The 20,458-nt window shown below is 43.7% G+C and overlaps 1 protein-coding gene across 1 annotated transcript in view; it reads left to right on the plus strand.

Annotated features, from left to right (window-relative positions):
* The window catches only part of UBXN7 (UBX domain protein 7), a 44,333-nt gene that overhangs the window by 19,742 nt on the left and 4,133 nt on the right, over positions 1 to 20,458 (plus strand). The window contains exons 6-10 of the mRNA XM_024217519.2: positions 3,641 to 3,787; positions 4,154 to 4,244; positions 6,174 to 6,301; positions 8,216 to 8,612; positions 9,485 to 9,564. Coding sequence (XP_024073287.1) covers positions 3,641 to 3,787; positions 4,154 to 4,244; positions 6,174 to 6,301; positions 8,216 to 8,612; positions 9,485 to 9,564 — 843 coding nt within the window. The remainder of the gene's footprint in view (positions 1 to 3,640; positions 3,788 to 4,153; positions 4,245 to 6,173; positions 6,302 to 8,215; positions 8,613 to 9,484; positions 9,565 to 20,458) is intronic.

Genomic DNA, 20,458 nt, shown 5'->3' on the forward strand with positions numbered 1-20,458 from the left:
ATCAGTTGTTTTAATTGTCATATTTGAATTCAGCACATCAAAATACACAATAAATAGCACATTTTATCTCTGAAGCAGACGACTTCTCAAAAATTGTAGACCAGTGTAATTAGTCTGTCATTGCATGCCATATGCACAAGGAGGCAGAATTGAGATTGCTCATACATTCTCTACCATATTCAGTCTTGCAACTAATCTTTTTTCTTAATGTAGACTTCAGTATGGAACAAAAAATTAAAATGGAGTTGAGCCCATGTACTAAACCACTGCGACACTAAATATTGTCTTTGTACATGGATCCGATTAGCATAATGAAATAGAGGAGAGGTGAAATGAGGCACTTTATGATAGGAGTTACTGTATAGTTCTTGAAGACGAGAGAAATATGCATGAAGAGTGTGAAGATGGGAATTGGGAGGCGATTCAGGGACAGATCAGTGGGTTGGAAATAATAAGTGGAAAGCTTAGTCATGGTTAAAAGGAGCGTTGAGTTCTTGCTGGATAGCTCTTGAGAAGATCATAAGTGAACACTTGGTTTCATCCTACTCCCAAAAGAACACTCTTGTATGTCACAGGCCTGTCCTCTTCACCACACCCACAAGCATTGTAGGTGTAATTAGCAGCATCTACTCAGGATACACATGAAGCTGGCATAGCTAGGAATCTGGTGGTCAGGATTCAGGTGCATTCTTAGATGTTTGTAAGCAACTAGCCATGTGGCACCTGGTTCTAAAATTTTAATGAGTAAAACGTTTATTTAAACATTAAAAGTGTGCTGCTTCTTTGAAAAGCGTAATAAAAATTATGTTGTAGAGATCAGTGTTGTTTCTGTGTCCATAGTGTTAGTTTTCAGGTGAAAAAGATGTCTTCCAACTATCAGTTTTGCTCTAAATCAAGTTTGGGTTTGTTTATCCTCACATGTAATAAAGGTTCTGATGGCCAAATTAGGCTATCCTTTAATCTTATACAATCCCATTAGTCAGTGAGTTTGTATTGGTGTAACTTAATTAGTAAAATACTTATGAATTTCTGTTTCTAACAACAAAAAATACACAGCTATAGGGCTGTGTGGTATAAATGGAACACCAAATATGACCAGCTGTTTGTACCAACCAGTTCAGACTCCTCCTGTTTTACTCTACCACATACGCGCAAGTGAACTCTGAGAAGATGCTGTCTTTTAAAATGTGCAAAAAAAATGTTTTTTGGTCACATTCTCTCATATATTGGACAGGCAGCATGGTCCAGTAGATAGGTCCCCCGACAGGGATCAGGAGACTGGGGATTCTATTTCTGGCTCTACCACTGACTTGCTGTGACCTTGGACAAGTCTGTTTCCTTTCCCTTGTGTGTCTAAACTGCAAGCTCTTTGAAACGGACAGTCTGTGTGTTTGTATAGCACCTGGCACAGTGGGGTTCCAATAAATAAATAAACTTGATATTAGTTCTAGTTAGTTCAGTAATACAAAAGGAGTCATTCAGAAATATTCATCACATTATCAAAGTAAATTGTGACTGCTATTGAACCAAGTCAAGTTTTTGTAGAAAATTCAGGTACTGCAAGTCATTTCTGGGAGTCCAGTGCTTGTCTAATGCTGTAAACTCATTTTTTATTATAAATAAAGGTAGTGGCAAGAGTCTTACTATTTGAAAGGTCACGGTATGAAATCTGATCAGTTTTAAAAATAAGTTTAAAGTAATTCTGGCATTACACCTGCCCTGAAGCACTCCCCATCTTTTCCCTCTCCCCCCTCTTCCCCCCCCCCCCCCATCAATCTCTATAGACTTGTTTTTGTCCATATATTGTATGGGTTTTTCTTGTTCACAAACTTTTAAAGGGGAAAGTGACTATATTTGGGTGGGAGGGGAGTGAAACTGACTACACAAAACGCTGGCAAATACACATAAAAGTAAAAAAATTAGATTTTTTCCCACTGAGTCTTTTTTTTTTTTTTTAATAGTAATTTAGGCATATGTAACAAGAGTAGGAGAGAAACTGTGCAGACAGAATGGAATTCTTAGTCAGTGTCCCTGTAATCCAGTAGAGTTGAGGGTCAGAGCACAGGACTGGGACCAGGGCTCTTGGGTCTAAATATACATTCTGATATGGATTTCCTCCTGAGCCTTGGGCAAATCATTATTCCAAAAATTAGACATCCAAATCTATACTTAAGTACTTAAATAAAAGGCTTGTCTCCTTTGGAGCTGGTGAGCATATTGAAAAATCAGGCCACTTACTTAGATTCCCCTTCTGTTAAATAGGTGCCCAAGGAGTGTTGTAAGGATTAACTAATGAATGAGAAGCATTTTAAAGATAAGTTGCATATTCACATAATAAGCACTTTAGTAGAGTACTGGCATATCCTATGTGCACCTAATTCCTGTATGATGTCCTTTCAAGTGAATGGAAAATTAGGCCACAATTGGTCTGTCAACTGGCCATGCAGAAATCTTATTACCTAGGTGTTTAATGTGAGGTCCTGTGTACAGTAAGTAAACTTGAACCAGCTTTCCTTAACATATACAGGTCCTAACTGAATTGTCAATTAAATGAAGTATTAGCATTGGAATGGTAATACTGAGGTTTTAAATTTACAATTCACTGACACGAGTGGGTAGACAAGACAAGAAACTTCATTCTAAAAGTTAACGCTTAGGTTCTGAAGAAAACAGTAAAATTTGGTGAAATACCCTAACCCTTTTAATTTGCCCCCCCCCCCATGAGTAATGCAGTTAGTGCAAACTCATGTAAGTAAATCATCTTTCTTTTCTTTTCTTTTTTTTTTTTTTTACGGAAAGTTCATCACTATTTCCAATCTATCCTGGAGATGTGAGCATTCCTACTTTTGATAAAGCCCTCTTTTTTTCAACAGGTTTGACAATTCAGCGATCAGAATTACATTCTTGATCAAACTCCTACCATTAACTTGCAACCAACCAATCAGACAATGCCAGCTTTGTGACTCAAACCAGTAAGATCTCTTCCTGCGACTTCAAACCCTCCCATTCCTCCCCCACCCCCCGCCACTTGCAGTCTGAATGAGCATCAGAAAATGACTCCTGATTTGGCAGTCACACCAAAATTAAGTTTAACAACATAAAATCTAGAAAAAATGAATAGTGGGGGAAAAGGGGCTGTTGTATAAATACAAGTCCCCAGTCAGTAGCTTTAGCCTATTTACACAGAAAAAGGGTCCACAAATTTTCCTTTTGAGTAACCAGGTCTTTCCTCTGCTATCAGATGTGACTCACTTCACTCTGTTTTCTCTGAACAAATGGTTAATTCAGATTTTTTTCCATTTTCAGTCTTTTGCTTCTCAAGTTGCTTCCTCTCCCTATCCTCCTGGGCTTGGCTTGTTGAACTCAGTTAACCAAAGTGCGATTTTTTTTATTTATTTATTTTTTTATTTTTATATTTTTTAAATACATTTAGGCAACTTGAACTGCAGTTAAGCAGGTCTTCTAGCCCTGCCCTCTGTTTGTCAGGTGTTTCAGGATGACTTTTGCTAGTTCTGATCATCCTTTCTACTGTAAAGGGGTTTTGGTGAAGCCTGGTGGACAAATCGAACCCATCATTGCTGGCGTTGTTTCTGTCTAGCCTTTTGTTTTTAAATAATGTATTCTTTCTGTCTGCTTGAAGGCCAAAGAATGTGGTCAGATGCAGAATAAATGGCTCATGATTAACATCCAGAATGTGCAGGACTTTGCATGTCAGTGTCTCAACCGTGATGTCTGGAGCAATGAGGCTGTGAAGAACATTATTCGGGAGCATTTCATTTTTTGGCAGGTGAGAGGCTAATAGAGATACGTTGAAGGTAGAAATTGATGGGAGTGAGGCAACAAAAACAAGCCTCTTGTAGTTTATAAACAAAACAAAACCCAGTGCTCTCTAAGAACTGCCAAGAAAGATTGAATTGTGGATTTAATCTCACATTACCGAAATGAGTGTATATTAAAACAATTTTAAAAGCCAGGTGTTCAAAACTAGCCTTTTTGGGTCTATGACCTTTCTACGCTAACAAAATCCACTTACTAATGTTTGGACGAGTTAATGGGAATTGTGTACATACAAAGTGTAGAGTATATGGTAAAATAAAGACACATTTTGTTCAGTTTTGAGGCATTAACTTTTTTCAAATGTGGTGTTCTGTAGGTATACCATGACAGTGAGGAAGGACAGAGATACATACAGTTTTATAAACTGGCAGATTTCCCTTATGTCTCCATTCTGGACCCCAGGACAGGTAAGATTAAGGACAATACATATGATCTTCAGACAGACTGCTGATTGTAATCTGGAATGTTTAGTTCTGCTTGTTTTTGGCAGTGCTAGTTAATATGGATTAAAACATGTAAATTATTTTGTAACATTCTAAATGTCTGTATACAAACAGCAAAATTTTCTGAGAGGCACTGAAGCCGTTAAAGATTATGTGGACTAAGAATCTAACAAAAGAACTAAATGAATAAAAATCCAAGTTCTGCACAAATTTTGCGTAGTGACACTTGATTTCAGTTTAGCTTGCTAGCTTCATCTGTCCATTTGGAAAACAAAATTGGTAACACTTTTTGGCCAAATCATGAACTGGCTTTGAAGTGCCCTTTAAAGGGCCAATTTAAACCATGTTATAAACAAACATTTCTTTACTTGTGGTATTAAAAACACCTTAGACCGTTAAAAGTGAAATAATTTTAAAAATCTGTTCACTCACTAGTGGTGCTCTTTGTTTACTATTTTCATTTCTCTCTGCTTGAATAATGCAAATCTGAAGTCAGTTATTTACTTTAGGGTCTTAGTCTGCAAACTGACCTGAAGAAGAGCTCTGTATTGCTCGAAAGCTTGCCAATTTCACCAACAGAAGTTGGTCCAATAAAAAATACTCTCACCCACCTTGTCTCTTTAATATCCTGGGACCAGCACTGCTACAACACTGCAAATCAAAAGTTAATGTCATAGTAGCATGTTAGGCACTACCAGGAGGCTCAAAAACAATTATTTTAGTCACATCTTAATTTTAAATATCAGTGCAATATTTGGCTTTGACCCTTTTTTGGAATGCTGGACAAAATGAATCTACTGTGGTGTGGTTTTTTTTAAGGTCCCCAAGGAATCTTCTGATTCTCTTCCCCTCCCCCCAAACCATTACTGGTCCTCAATTTCCTCATACTGAATTATTGGTTTCTGTAATGAGTGCTGACCTGAGATTTCTTACTGCTAGATAACCATAAAAGAATCTGCATTACTGAAACTCAGGCTCGGATAATCCTCCTCATTTTTATGTATGAAGGTTATACATATAACGAAGGTTCTAACAGTAACTTTTCTCTAGTGCTCCTTCCAAAGGGATTGAATTGCAGTTTACTTAGGAGTCTTTATTCCTGGTGGGCTGCAGCCCTTTGAGAATTCCAAACCTCGCTATTCTGTTTAGAACTAGTCACTTAGTATGTGGCTATAGGAAAACCAGGTTCTGATATCTACTCCCTTCCTTCACTGGCCTTTTCATTGCAAGCTTAAGAAGGACCTTGCAGTTTGTATTAGGGTTGTTCCATTTAACCTTTTGTTATATAAAATTAAGCCTCAGTTACTTTTGCTTCTCCAGCCTTGTAATCTTCCCCATTTATTCTTTTTTTAAGGTAGACAACAAATAAACGTATATTGTAATGAGTTAAGTTTATGGAAAGAAACCTCACAGATTGGGATGTCAAATCCATCCAGGCAAAAGATTGAGTTAGTCACGTTGAAGAAATCTTAACTATGAATTTATTGTCTAAAAACTTGAATTTTAACATTCCATTCATTGTGTGTGGTATGCATACATTCTTGCATATAGGAAAGAAGCCATTACTTCTGTTCTGATGAGCACTTTAAATGGAGACAGGCTTGTACCTCTAGCTTGGTGGGGCCATGAATGAGGGTCTTTAGAAGATGTGAAAGCTTTGGAGAAAAGAACACTGCTTACCTTTAGTATAAAAAAGGTGTAGAGGCCTCCATAAATCCACCCTTGCTTCCTCACCGCTTCATCAGTTTTGCAGAACAAAAATGGACCTTTATAAAAACTAATAAGCATTATGTGCTTTAAGATAAATTTGTTTTATGCTCCTAGTTGCTAAGCAAAAATCTCTTGAGGGTCCCCTCAGTGAAATGAGGTCCAATGTTCCTGTGTGTTCCATAGGCCAGAAATTAGTGGAGTGGCACCAACTGGATGTAACTTCTTTCTTGGACCAAGTGACTGGTTTCCTGGGTGAGCATGGGCAACTGGATGGACATTCTACCAGCCCTCCCCAAAAATGTTCCCGCTCTGTAAGTATAAGGCCTTGTGGGTAGGGGGAGGGAAAGAGAAAAACAGCACATTTGTGTCTGGTCCAGTAGAACCTCTCATCCCACTGCATGGGAAATGCAAATAGACTTGTGTGAACTAACAAGTGAGTAAAAGCACAAAACATGCAGATAATGCATCAGAGAAAGTACTTTCTCTCCTTTTTGATCAGTAGTTTTGTTTTGTTCGCTACTACATAATCTGTAGTATTTGTTACAAATGTAATGGCCATAGTAATATGAGCTTTCACTACAGCATTTTGCTATTAAAATTGCTGGGTAGAAATGAGAGGTTTGTTGGATGTGAATTATGAGGTGTAAATATTAGAAAGGGTGCACTATAATTTAAATGTTGTTTATTTGATTGATGTTATGGGGGTGGGGAATTCTCTGTAGTTGGGTTTTCAACCATCTGTGGTATCTCTAACCTCTCGACCCCACACCTCCAAATAAAATAAGAACTAAGTGGTAGGGTTGGTGTCTTGGAAGGACGGACTGAAAGTAAAGGTGAGAGGAAAGTACAGGTACTTGGCACTAGTGCTTGTTCTTCCGCCACCTGGTTCACTTGTACAGGTTTCTAGAATACAATAATCCTAAAAGGAAGCTTTTTAAAAATACTCATTGTGATTTTAATGTCATGCAAAATGACTTTCAGTAAACTACTACAAATTTCAGTACTTGAGTTAATCCATGAAAAGTGTAGAATGCATAATTTCCTATTTAGATTAGTTAATCTCAATAGAATTGCCTCTTTCAAAATGATGACGCTTCTGTCGCTCTTTACACAATTGTTTTTCCTGCTAATTGTACCCCAGACCTGGATTCTTACAGTTTCCAGAGGTTTTTTTGTGAGCAACTAAACTAAAACCCAAGCACCTTGCTGTAACTTGTGCAGTAGTGAGTGATTCTTCAATATAAACTAAGCCCTGGTGAAATTTGCAAAAAACAAATTGAAGGGGTTGCAAGCAGAGGACAGAACCAAATTACTGAGTGATCTGGAAAGGCTAGGTCATCAACTAAAGAAAATTTGGGACTAGAACTGTCAACTCCTGAGCCCTGGGAGAGGGAGAGATTCATCCAGCAGCTGCACAGATCACATTAAAAGAGTGGTCCCCACAATGTGGGGCACAGCTCCTTAAGGGGGTGCAGAGGAATGTTCGTGGGAGGGGGCGCGTTAGGCCAGCCCCCACAGGGGCTGGGGAGGGAGCAATACCTACCTCCTCTCTGCCTCCTGGCTGCAGCCCTGTGTGCGGCTGCAGCCCTGTGTGCAACTGTAGACCCACCCTGGGCCACCAGCCAGTACCTGCCGGCCCGGCTGCAGCTCTGGCCCCATCCTCAGCCCCCTTACCTCCGCACCTCTCCCTCCCCCAAGAACCCTGGCCGTGGCTCCCGACTGTGCCTCCTGGGGGGTGGGAGGCAGCAGGGATAAGGGAGAGTGCTACATGAAAAGTTTGGAACCACCACATTAAAGGGAGCTTATTACGACTTGCCTCTTTATTATAGACCTTTTAGTACTTTTCCATGCAGACAAATACTGTAGCTGCCATATGGAAATCAAGAGTGAACAGTTGAAAGAGCACAGGTGATCCACCAAATTATAAAGGTTTGGGAATGATTGAAATAGACAGTATTCCATGATCAGCATTGCTTCAGAGAATATAATGGAGTTGGGGAGGGGGAGATGTCAGTTGTGGAGAATTTACGTATTTCTCAAAAAGGAGAAATACTTATGGGCTTCAAAATTGTAGAACAGCTGGCTGCCACACCATTTAATCATTACACACCTATCAGGTGTCACCTGAGAACCCTTTGTTAAAGTCCTCTAATTCCTGTTTAAAACATTTTGCTTAGTTGTTTGTTTGTTTTTTTTCATTTCTGTGTTATGGCTATATCAAACAGGAGAGCCTCATTGATGCTAGTGAGGATAGTCAGATGGAAGCTGCCATCAGGGCCTCCCTGCAGGAGACGCATTTTGATTCCTCCCAGGTCAAACAGGACAGCCGATCAGATGAGGAGTCTGAATCTGAGCTTTTCTCTGGAAGTGAGGAATTTATTTCTGTTTGTGGCTCTGATGATGATGATGATGAGTCCGAGAATCCTGCCAAGTCTAGGAAGTCTCCACACAAGGACTTAGGGTGTAGGAAAGAGGAGAGCCGGAGGCCTCCGCCTGAGCCCCCCACAAGGACTGAGCCTGGAACAACATCAAACCATCGAGTAATGTCCTGCATTGATGCTGGGATACTAGAGGAATCAGCTGACAAGCCTGACAGTGCAGTGGAGGGATTGGATGTGAATGGTGAGCTTTCCCCTTTAATCGTAACTTAATTTTTTTTAAAAAAGCTTTGCAACAGCCTTTTTATATCATCAAGCATGTTTAAGTCCTAATTTTAAGAACACTTTTTCTGTCTTTATCCTTATTTAAAGTTTGCCATTTGGATACACCCCTCTGCTTTCAGCAGCATGAAATGACGTCGCAAATCCCAAGAACCTGTTAATCACTGAACTGTAATCTGAGTTTCTATTGTTCTGAGGGCCCACCTATATTAGAGAAATTGGCATTCGTGTAATGTAGATGTGTGTAGTGAGGCTCGCACCAGTGAGGTATGCTGCACAAATGTAAGTCCATTTTGCACTTATGCAGCAAATCTGCACTCGTGTGGTTGTATCGGTGCACATTTTCCTAGTGTAGATAGACCTCAAAAGTTCCTTTCCCTCCTCCCCCCCCCGCTTTCTCTGCTGGTTGGCAGTAGGAGTACAGCAGTTTTCCACGAGACAGTGCAGCAGTGTACAAGTAGAGAGTGCACTAAAGAGAGGGGAATGGTATTCACATCAATTTGGCATGCAAATAGTTATGATGTCAGCAGAGGGCTGCACCTTAATTCCCTTTGCTGTGGTTTCCCTGTGGAGATGGGGTGGGGGAGGGGCGGTATCAGTCACTGGTTTTAACTTAATCAAAATCCCTGTTTTCTTTATTTTTTTATTTTTAAAAATACATATAACAGAAGTTCATCTTCATGGACCAAGCTTTGCAGCTCACCTTGAAGACTTTTTTTGTTAATTTCCACACTAATCCTCTTTTCCTATAGAGTGAAGTACACCATTTAAATGTACAATAAAGCTCAATTCAGATGCCCTGTTGTTAACCTGTAGCAACTTAATTTACACTAGGACCGAAGGCACAGCTGATGCTAAGGTATCCAGATGGAAAGAGGGAACAAATTTCACTGCCTGAACAAGCTAAACTTCTGGTAAGTGAAGCTAATCGGAGATCCTTGTTTGAATGGAAGAGAGCTGAAACTAGATAATACTTTTTTGTGATGGCACTATGAAATTAGATTTAACCAAAATATGAAAGTGATTGCTATACATATGGAGGGGCTTGTTCTGTCAGACTATGAGGCTTTTTCCTTGCTATATAATTATCTTCCCACATTACTCCTGAGGGCATTCTGTGCCAAAAAAATAAAAATTCTGTACCAAAAAAATTATGCGCACAATATTTTAAAATTCTGCAAAAAATTTTTGTCAAATAAATGTGGCTGCTCCAGCATGGCATTGGGGAGCACAGGGCACTGGCTGTACAGAGGTGAGAGATCACTGTGCTGCTCCCCCTGGGATACAGACTCAGCAGTGAGGCTGCACCCAATCCTGACACAGTGTAAAGACCGGGCCTGCCCCAGATACACCCCAGAGTCCTGCCCCTCTGTGACAGGTTCACCAGGTGTGGGCAGGCAGGCTCAGCAAGGCAGGATCCAAGTATGGAGGGGCTTAGTGGGGGGCGGGGATCCAGGTGTGGGTTGAGAGGGTTCTGTGTGAGGCAATCTGAGTGCGGGCAGCTCAGTGGGGGATCTGGATGCACAGGGGCTTGTTGAGGGATTCTGGATGCAATGGTAATGGGACTCTGCAGGGATGTCCAGGTGAAGGTGGTTGGGGCTCGGCGGGGGGGGGATCTAGGTGTGGATGGCTTGTCAGGGTGGTTCAGGTGCAGGGGGAATGGGGCTCATTGGGGGTGGGGGGTTCTGAGTGGATGGGGGGGTGAGGTTTGGCTGGAGGGTCTGCATATGAGGGCAACTGGATGCACAGGGGTTGGGGGAGCAGCTCCCTGTACAGGGATCCCTGCAGCTGAGGAGCAATGGTTGCAGGAAGAAAGGGGGCGGGGGAGTTTGCAGAGCTTCCTTCAGCTGGGGGATAAATCTGGGGGTGGGTCTGACCTGTCCCCAGATGCCATGCAAGGGATGAGGAAGTCCTGCCCTCCCCAGCCCAGCCAGAGCTAGCAGTTGAGCCCGGCGCAGGGTAGGAGCCACCAGCCGGGTCTTCCACAGTCCCGCCTCTTGCCTCACAGTGACTTACCTCTCTGGCGGCTGCCCTGGGCCCCTTGAAACATACTGCTGGAGAGGGTCGCAGGACAACTGTTGTGGCTTCCATGTCAGAAAGTCATTTTTCTGCGGGGAAGCAAAGAAATCTGCAGGGGACATAAATTTTGTGCATGCACAGTAGTGCAGAATCCCCCACAGAAGTACCACATGCAGACACTGCTGGTGGTTCTTTGTTCTCACTGCCACTTCCAGTCCCTATACAGGCTCCCCAGAGTCTTCCCTGGTCCTAATGCTGCTTGCTTCTTTCATACGGTAACCCTTTCTAATTAAATACCTTTTCATCTTAGCAACTTAATGCATTTTACAAACATTGTCTCATCTTACTCCAGCATTTTAGGTATTCTTTATTTTATAGTGAGCGAAACTGAGAGAAGTTGAGAGAAATTAAGTGACTTGCCCTTTGTGATAGACAGGAATAGAATACAAAACTTCTGATGCTTGGGTCCTCTTCTCTAATTTTGACTCCATATTTCCACAGCTCCCCTCTGGACATAGATAATAGAACTTTCCCCATAGTGGGATCCCCCTAACATGGGAATTTTTTGTCAACACAGTTCCTGGTGCTTTTCTGCACTGTTCCTCAGAACTGTTTACTATAGTAGGAAGGTGGTCATCTGGTAGCAATAGCATAACTCTCCCAAGTTTGAAGGCTTACTATGTTAAAAGCACTATTATACTACTAGCAACCAGTCTTGCTCATGAAGTGGGGTATGACCAGCAGTGACCCTGCAAACTGAGTAGACATAAAAGCCCTTTCTGGAATTCTCTGATGTCCTTTTGTAATAGTACAAAACTTCAGAGAGTGTTTGCTCAACTGTAGGAAGAATTGGAGGAAGATTGCTATTTATCATGCATCATTTAGCTGATACACTTTTTTAGTATGGGAGCAAGGCATGGACCTTATACTCTTATCAGGAAAAGAGGCTCAACAGCTTTCATGTGTGTTGCCTTCGTCAAATTTTTGGAATTTCCTGGAGGGACAGAGTCACCAACATTGAAGTGCTCAAGTGGGCCAGTATACCCAGCCTGCAAACACTCCTCAAATAGAGACACCTTTGCTGGCTTGGGCATATGTGCCGAATGAATGATGGGCGCATCCCAAAGGATATTCTCTATGGCAAACTGGCAGCTGGAAAAAGACCCAAAGGATGCCCAAAATTGCATTTCAAGGATGTGTACAAGCGAAACCTCAAAGAAATGGACATGGCTGTGGATAACTGCGACGATCACACTCATAACTGCAGCCTTTGGAAACGAGCTTAACAAAGGTCTCCAGAGTTATGAGAAAAAGTAGTTCAGCTTAGCAGAGGAGAAAAGAGCTCGCAGAAAGCAGAGCCCAAAGAGTTGAAACACCACCTTTAAATGTGTCAGATGCAGCAAAGATTCTCTCTTGATTGGGTCTCTTCAGCCACAGTCACGGCTGCCATAAGAATCATTACCGAGGACAGTGGTGTTGGCACAGACTGTTTCCACATTGGCGACTTATCAGGCAGCAGTGGATTTGCTGTGCCTTTCTGTTCCTGACTCTCCCCTTACTCAGGAACAGTCAACTATGGTAGCTTCCTTTTTCGATGTCTTCATCATCACCCAGACTGGTTGCAGACTTCTCATTATTGTCTGCATCATTGTCCATAGCACATCATATCCCAAGGGCAGAGTTTGTCTGCTTCCTTCTCAGTACAGAGAGGTTAACCGGCACCCATACTATCTTTGGTACTGACAACGATTGCAGTGCTGTCTATATCTGGAGGTCCGGTACCAGCTTCGACTTCAGTACCAACATCTGTTTATGCACTGCGTACGAGTGCAATCACCCATCACTACTTGAAGTGCCAGCTCATGTGCTGCTGTTGGTTCCAGTGATGCCTATATATTGGGCTTTGGATGTGACTGGCTCCGCCTAGAATTGCTCCTCCATTACCTTCAGACTACTTGGAAAGTTCTTCAAGATCAAGTTTGGAGACCTCTCCCACTCCTTCACCTTTGTATTATTGCTCTCAAAGCTTGTTGAGACATCCTGGGTTATCGCTCCTGCACTATGGATAAAGACTCTTGGCCTAGTTCCTAATGGCCACCAATGCCATACCCCAATCCACAGTGGCCTCCTTGGAACCCCTGGGAGGTTCCTCAGTTTGTGAGATCCTGATCCACAGCTCAGTCCAGGACAGGGTCGCCTGTCCCCTGGTAATCTCCCTGCCTGAGCTGTTTGTGAAGCAGTCACAGACTGAGGGGCTCTCTGAGTTGGTTCAGCTTGAGCCCTTGTTACAGACACGTGTTGCCACAGAGATTTCACTGGTTCTGCTAGTGTCCTCTTGCTTGTTACCAGATGACATTGCAGTGCCAGATTCTTCATCTCCGGTGCCTGAGGATTTTAAATCCTATCAAGATCTATTGAGACAAATGGCTTTGATGGGTATTCAGACTGAGTTTAAGGAGAAAATGCATAAGTCAGTGGATATTCATTCCTCAGCTCCAGGAAGAATGTTTCATTTATAGAGAGAGTCAGTCTTGGAACTACAAAGTCTCTGTGGACTACCTCAGCATCCTTAAAACCTACTGTGAAGTGTACTGATAAAAGGCAGTATGTCCCCCCAGGTAGGGTTTTGAGTGGTTTTTTTTTTTTTTTTTTTTTTTTTCCTCACATCTAGCCCATAATTCCATTGTTGTGATGGTGGCAAATGAAAGACTGCGTCAGAGGAGGTATAAATCCACACCAAAAGACGACAGTCTAAAAGGTTAGATTTGATGGGAAGAAAAATTTATTCAACCTCTTCATAACAAGATATGACTTAGAAAATTGCAACACTGTGTCCAAGTTTACAGATGAGTTGCCAGAATCCTCCAAGGAAGAATTGAAGGCATTCATTGCCCAAGGCTGTTTGGTGGCAAAGACTTCCTTGCAGTCGGCACTGAATGTAGCAGACCCTTTGTCCAGACTTTGTCCTCAGCTGTAATGATAACTCATGGCTGCAAAATTATGGCGTAGCTCCTGACATCCAACACAGCATAGAGGTCCATTTTCTAAGAAAACTGGTGAGACTTTACATTCATTTAAGGATTCTCATGCTACTTTGCAGTCATTGGGAGATTTGTACCCTGGCCACAAAGAGGTGTCATTATGGAGGTCATCAGCAATATCATTCATAGCAGTGCTTCCAACAGTCATCCTACCCTGCTAGGCAGCAAGAGTTCCCCAAAAAGGAACGTAAATCACAGAGGAGTCCAATTTTAATCAGTCAGCCCGCTCTCTGCTAGTTTCAGGCAGGGAGCCTAATTGACTTGCATATCAAGAGTGGCATTCCAGTTATGACATTCTCATCATATCCCTTGAATTCAGGGACAGGCTGTCTCACTTCTGCAGTCCTTGGGAAACCACTACTGAGTCCTACGCACTGGGGGATCAGGTTATGCCATCCAACTTATGTTCATTTCCCATTCCTACCTCCCTACCCCATCCCTTTTCAGGGACATCTCTCACAAGTCCAGACTCTGTGCGCTTTGGGAGCTATAGAGGAAGTTCCTCCTTCAGCATTGGCAAGAGGAATTCTATTTCCTGATCTTCAAATCTAAGGGAGGGCTGAGATCTATTCTCAATCTTCCAAGTCTCAACAAACTAATGAGATTCTGCATGGTAACCCTAGCTACAATCCCTTCCTACATTGAGAGCAATATACCAAGTAATTGTGATCCACTCTTCAGGCTGCCTACTTCCATGTGGCAATTTTCCCAGCCCACTGGAAGTTTGAGATTTGTACTGGCAGGTCGTCGTCATCAATTCACAGTGCTCCCTTTGAGGCTGAAGATAGGCCAACACATGACTCCTCTACCACGTCCAGTTCACCCGTCATCTTTTTGATCAGCTAGGTCTGATTTTGAACAAAGGGAAGTCAACAATTAATGCCAGCACAAACAATAGAGTTTATTGGGGCCTTGCTTGACTGTACCAATTTGAAGGCTTTCCTGATGATTGAGAGACTTCAGGTAATTTGTCATCCATCTATGCCTCCAGGCTCACCCTTCAACTAGAATTCGCGTATGCTTGAGATTGCTAGGGTATATAGCAGTGTGCACTTTCATAGTTCAGCACATGAAATTGCATCGTCATCCTTTTCAAGCCTGGTTGAAATTAGTCTATCTCCGAATTGTCAGTTGATGGACAGCTTCATAAGGATGCTACCAAAGATCCTGAACTCCCTAGAGTTGTGGAGAAATCAGATCAATGTTTGCCAGGGTGTTCCCTTTGCCCACCCTTCTCCAACCAGGACTACAGTCACTGATGCATCCACAATGGGCTGGGGAGCCCATCTAGGGACATTAAAAGTTTAGGGTTTGGGGACCGAACAGGAAGCTTCTCTTCATATCAACGTTTCGGAATTTTGAGCCATTTAAAGTGAATGCCAGGCCTTTCAGACTGAGATCACGTGCACAGCTGTTCACATACTTATCAGTAATACTACCACAATGTATTATGTGAACAAGCAGGGGGAACTCACTTCAACCAGCTTTGCCAGGAAGTGAATTCTTTTTGGCACTCTTGCATCAAGGGGGGAAAACTGAGAGGTCTGCTGCTTGCCAGGAGCTAGGATTCACGATGTGACAGAGAGACTGCCGAGACTCATCAAGCCCTCGGAGCGCTACCCCTTCCAGCTTCTCCACGTGGGCACCAATGATACTGCCAAGAATGACCTTGAGCGGATCACTGCAGACTATGTGGCTTTGGGAAGAAGGATAAAGGAGTTTGAGGCGCAAGTGGTGTTCTCGTCCATCCTCCCTGTGCAAGGAAAAGGCCTGGGTAGAGACCGTCGAATCATGGAAGTCAACGAATAGCTAGGCAGGTGGTGTCGGAGAGAAGGCTTTGGATTCTTTTGACCATGGGATGGTGTTCAAGAAGGAGGAGTGCTAGGCAGAGATGGGCTCTGCCTAACGAAGAGAGAGAAGAGCATAGTCGCAAGCAGGCTGACTAACCTAGTGAGGAGGGCTTTAAACTAGGTTCACCGGGAGAAGGAGACCAAAGCCCTGAGATAAGTGGGGAAATGGGATACCGGGAGGAAGCACGAGCAGAAGAGTGCAAGAGGGGAGGACTCCTGTCTCATACTGAGAAAGCGGGACGATCAGTGAGTTATATTAAGTGGCTATACACAAATGCAAGAAGCCTGGGAAACAAGCAGGGAGAACTGGAAGTCCTGGCACAGTCAAGGAACTATGATGTGATTGGAATAACAGAGACTTGGTGGGATAACTCACATGACTGGAGTACTGTCATGGATGGATATAAACTGTTCAGGAAGGACAGGCAAGGCCGAAAAGGTGGGGGAGTTGCATTGTATGTAAGAGAGCAGTATGACTGCTCAGAGCTCCGGTATGAAAATGCAGAAAAACCTGAGAGCCTCTGGATTAAGTTTAGAAGTGTGAGCAACAAGGGTGATGTCGTGGTGGGAGTCTGCTATCGGCCACCAGACCAGGGGGATGAGGTGGACGAGGCTTTCTTCCGGCAACTAACAGAAGTTACTAGATCACAGGCCCTGGTTCTCATGGGAGACTTTAATCACCCCAATATCTGCTGGGAGAGCAATATAGTGGGGCACAGACAATCCAGGAAGTTTTTGTTAAGTGTAGGGGACAATTTCCTGGTGCAAGTGCTGGAGGAACCAACTAGTGGCAGAGCTCTTCTTGACCTGCTGCTCACAAACCGGGAAGAATTAGTAGGGGAAGCAAAATTGGATGAGAACCTGGGAGGCAGTGACCATGAGATGGTCGAGTTCAGGATCCTGACACAAGGAAGAAAGGAGAGCAGCAGAATACGGACCCTGGACTTCAGAAAAGCAGACTTTGACTCCCTCAGGGAACTGATGGGCAGGATCCCCTGGGAGAACAACATGAGGGGGAAAGGAGTCCAGAAGAGCTGGCTGTATTTTAAAGAATCCTTATTGAGGTTGCAGGAACAAACCATCCTGATGTGTAGAAAGAATAGTAAATATGGCAGGTGACCAGCTTGGCTTAACAGTGAAATCCTTGCTGATCTTAAGCACAAAAAAGAAGCTTACAAGAAGTGGAAGACTGGACAAATGACCAGGGAGGAGTATAAAAATATTGCTCAGGCACGCAGGAGTGAAATCAGGAAGGCCAAATCACGCTTGGAGTTGCAGCTAGCAAGAGATGTTAAAAGTAACAAGAAGGGTTTCTTCAGGTTTGTTAGCAACAAGAAGAAAGTCAAGGAAAGTGTGGGCCCCTTACTGAACGAGGGAGGCAACCTATTGACAGAGGATGTGGAAAAAGCTAATGTACTCAATGCTTTTTTTGCCTCTGTCTTCACTAACAAGATCAGCTCCCAGATTGCTGCACTGGGCAGCACAGCATGGGGAGGAGGTGACCAGCCCTCTGTGGAGAAAGAAGTGGTTTGGGACTATTTTAGAAAAGCTGGACGAGCACAGATCCATGGGGCCGAATGCGCTGTATTGGAGGGTGCTAAAGGAGTTGGCAGATGTGATTGCAGAGCCGTTGGCCATTATCTTTGAAAACTCTTGGCGATCCGGGGAGGTCCCGGATGACTGGAAAAAGGCTAATGTAGTGCCCATCTTTAAAAAAGGGGAGGAGGAGGATCCGGGGAACTACAGGCCAGTCAACCTCACCTCAGTCCCTGGAAAAATCATGGAGCAGATCCTCAAGGAATCAATTCTGAAGCACTTAGAGTAGAGGAAAGTGATCTGGAACAGTCATCATGGATTCACCAAGGGCAAGTTATGCCTGACTAACCTAATTGCCTTCTATGACGAGATAACTGGCTCTGTGGATGAGGGGAGAGCAGTGGATGTGTTATTCCTTGACTTTAGCAAAGCTTTTGATACGGTCTCCCCCAGTATTCTTGCCAGCAAGTTAAAGTAGTATGGGCTGGATGAATGGACTATAAGGTGGATAGAAAGCTGGCTAGATCGTCGGACTCACCGAGTAGTGATCAATGGCTCCATGTCTAGTTGGTAGCCTGTATCAAGTGGAGTGCCCCAAGGGTCGGTCCTGGGGCCGGTTTTGTTCAATATCTTCACTAGTGATCTGGAGGATGGTGTGGACTGCACTCTCAGCAAGTTTGCAGATGACACTAAACTGGGAGGAGTGGTAGATATGCTGGAGGGTAGGGATAGGATATAGAGGGACCTAGACAAATTAGAGGATTGGGCCAAAAGAAACCTGATGAGGTTCAACAAGGACAAGTGCAGAGTCCTGCACTTAGTACGGAAGAATCCCATACACTGCTACAGACTAAGGACCGAATGGCTAGGCAGCAGTTCTGTAGAAAGGGACCTAGGGTTACAGTGGGCGAGAAGCTGGATGAGAGTCGACAGTATGCCCTTGTTGCCAAAAAGGCTAACAGCATTTTGGGCTGTATAAGTAGGGGCATTGCCAGCAGATCGAGGGACGTGATCATTCCCCTCTATTCGACATTGGTGAGGCGTCATCTGGAGTACTGTGTCCAGTTTTGGGCCCCACACTACAAGAAGGATGTGGAAAAATTGGAGAGAGTCCAGCGGAGGGCAACAAAAATGATTAGGAGACTGGAACACATGACTTATGAGGAGCGGCTGAGGGAACTGGGATTGTTTAGTCTACAGAAGAGAAGAATGAGTGGGGATTTGTCAGCTGCTTTCAACTACCTTCCAAAGAGGATGCTTCTAGACTGTTCCCAGTGGTTCCAGATGACAGAACAAGGAGTAATGGTCTCAAGTTGCAGTGGGGGAGGTTTAGGTTGGATATTATGAAAAACTTTTTCACTGGGAGGGTGGTGAAGCACTGGAATGGGTTACCTAGGGAGGTGGTGGAATCTCCTTCCTTAGAGGTTTTTAAGGTCAGGCTTGACAAAGCCCTGGCTGGGATGATTTAGTTGGGGATTGATCCTGCTTTGAGCAGGGGGTTGGACTATATGACCTCCCGAGGTCCCTTCCAACCCTGATATTCTCTGATTAGGCTCACAGTGGCACACTTACCCCATGCTCAGAATCAGTTAGCCAACCACCTCAGCAAAGTTTTCTTCCAGAATCATGAATGGTCCCTGAAGAACAAGGTGTTCAGAGATTGTGGTATTCAGCAATTGACCTGTTTTGCAACAAAGGACGAAAAGAAATGCAGTCCGTTTTGGTTTGGAGCAGGGCTCAGTCTGAGCTCTTTAACCAATGCCTTCCATGTGGGCTGGGGACTGGAGATGATGTATGCTTTCCCCCTGTTCCTGCTAATTCCTCAATTTATCCTCAAACTGAAGTTGGATCATGTCACATTGATACTGTCTTAGCCAAACCGGTGTGATGAGTGTTGGTTCTTGGACCTTTTTCTGTTCAACCTTCCAGACCTTTTCACCTTCTCCCAAACCTTCTGACACAATATCACAGTCAGTCAGATTTGTCATCCAGCGCTGATCAGTCTACATCTCTTGGCAAGATCTCTTCCCAGATCTTGAACCAAGACGACTGCTGCATCCTGGCCTCCACCCAATGCTGTCAAAACCTGGTGGTCCAGGAAGCTAGTAGTACTATAGCCTCAGCCTAGACACTACCCATGGGAACCCTAATTGGAAGATCACCCAGCTCCACCAATTGATCCAACCACACTATTTCAGGCCAAAGGAGGCACAGGAAGTCTGTCTGAGCAATAAGGTGATTTCCTGTTATGGCTGCATTGGACCCTGCTTGTGCCTGTCTCTTTCACCTAACCCTGTTCCTGATTTCTGCTCTGCTCCTGGCTCCTGCCTTACCTCTCTCTTCACATCTGTTCCCACCATGCTCCTGTTCTGTGCTTGATCCTTGTGTCTCCTCCAGTTCCTGCCTCACCTCCAGTCAGTTACCAGTCCTGGCTCCAACCCCAGCCTCTGACTTGTGACCTTGACTCTGGCTTGCCCCTTGGCTCTGGTGATTGGAAGTTGACTCTGGTGCTGACCCTTGGCTTCATTCCCCACCCTGGACATCTGCTCTGCCCACTAGCCATGACTCCTGCTATGACTACTAGGCTGGACCACCTACATCCCATTCCATAACACATAGATGAGGAGGAAGAATAATGCTCAGAAGCAGTGCAGTAGAAAGCTCTCTGCTACGAGTACATATTTGGCCAAGTAGAAGTGTTTTTCAGTTTGGTCTCTAGCTCGAGGAATCTGGCCAAGGCCAGCACTCATTCATGACTCCTTGGATTATCTGTTGCATTTTAAGTCCTCAGGTCTGTCTCTAAGTTCGTTCAGGGGTCCACTTAGTGGCTATCTCAGTGTTCCACCTGCCAAGACAAAATTGACTTCCTTTGGATAACTGCCCTGTGGCTAGATTTTTTTTTTTTTTTTAAAGGTGGTGGTGGTGATCTCTTCCTTCCTGATAAACAGCACTATTGTGAGACCATAATTCAGTGCTGGCTGCCCTCACAGGACATCCATCTGAGCCCTTGACAACCTGTTCTCTGTCCATTCTTTCACAAAAGACAGGTTTTCTCATGGCAGGACCTCTGTACATACAGTTTTTCAAGAATAAGTTGGCCCTAAGGACACGTAAGAAATGTTTGTCTAAAGTGATTTCAGTTTCACCTTAACAAACTATGTACTCGCCTGTAGTTTTTCCTAAACAGCCCTTGAATACAGAGGAACAGCACCTTTAAAGATTGGATGTGAGATTGTTTGGCATTCTATTTGGAAAGGACTAAACCATTGTTCACCTTGGCTCTTTGTGTCTTATGCGGATTGGGTGAAGGGTCAGGTGGTTTCTGCGCAGACGATCTGCAGATGGATTACTTCTTACATTAC

The sequence above is a fragment of the Terrapene carolina genome, unplaced genomic scaffold (assembly GCF_002925995.2).
Source record: "Terrapene carolina triunguis isolate 2854851 unplaced genomic scaffold, T_m_triunguis-2.0 Scaffold837, whole genome shotgun sequence".
NCBI classification, from domain to species: domain Eukaryota; kingdom Metazoa; phylum Chordata; order Testudines; family Emydidae; genus Terrapene; species Terrapene triunguis.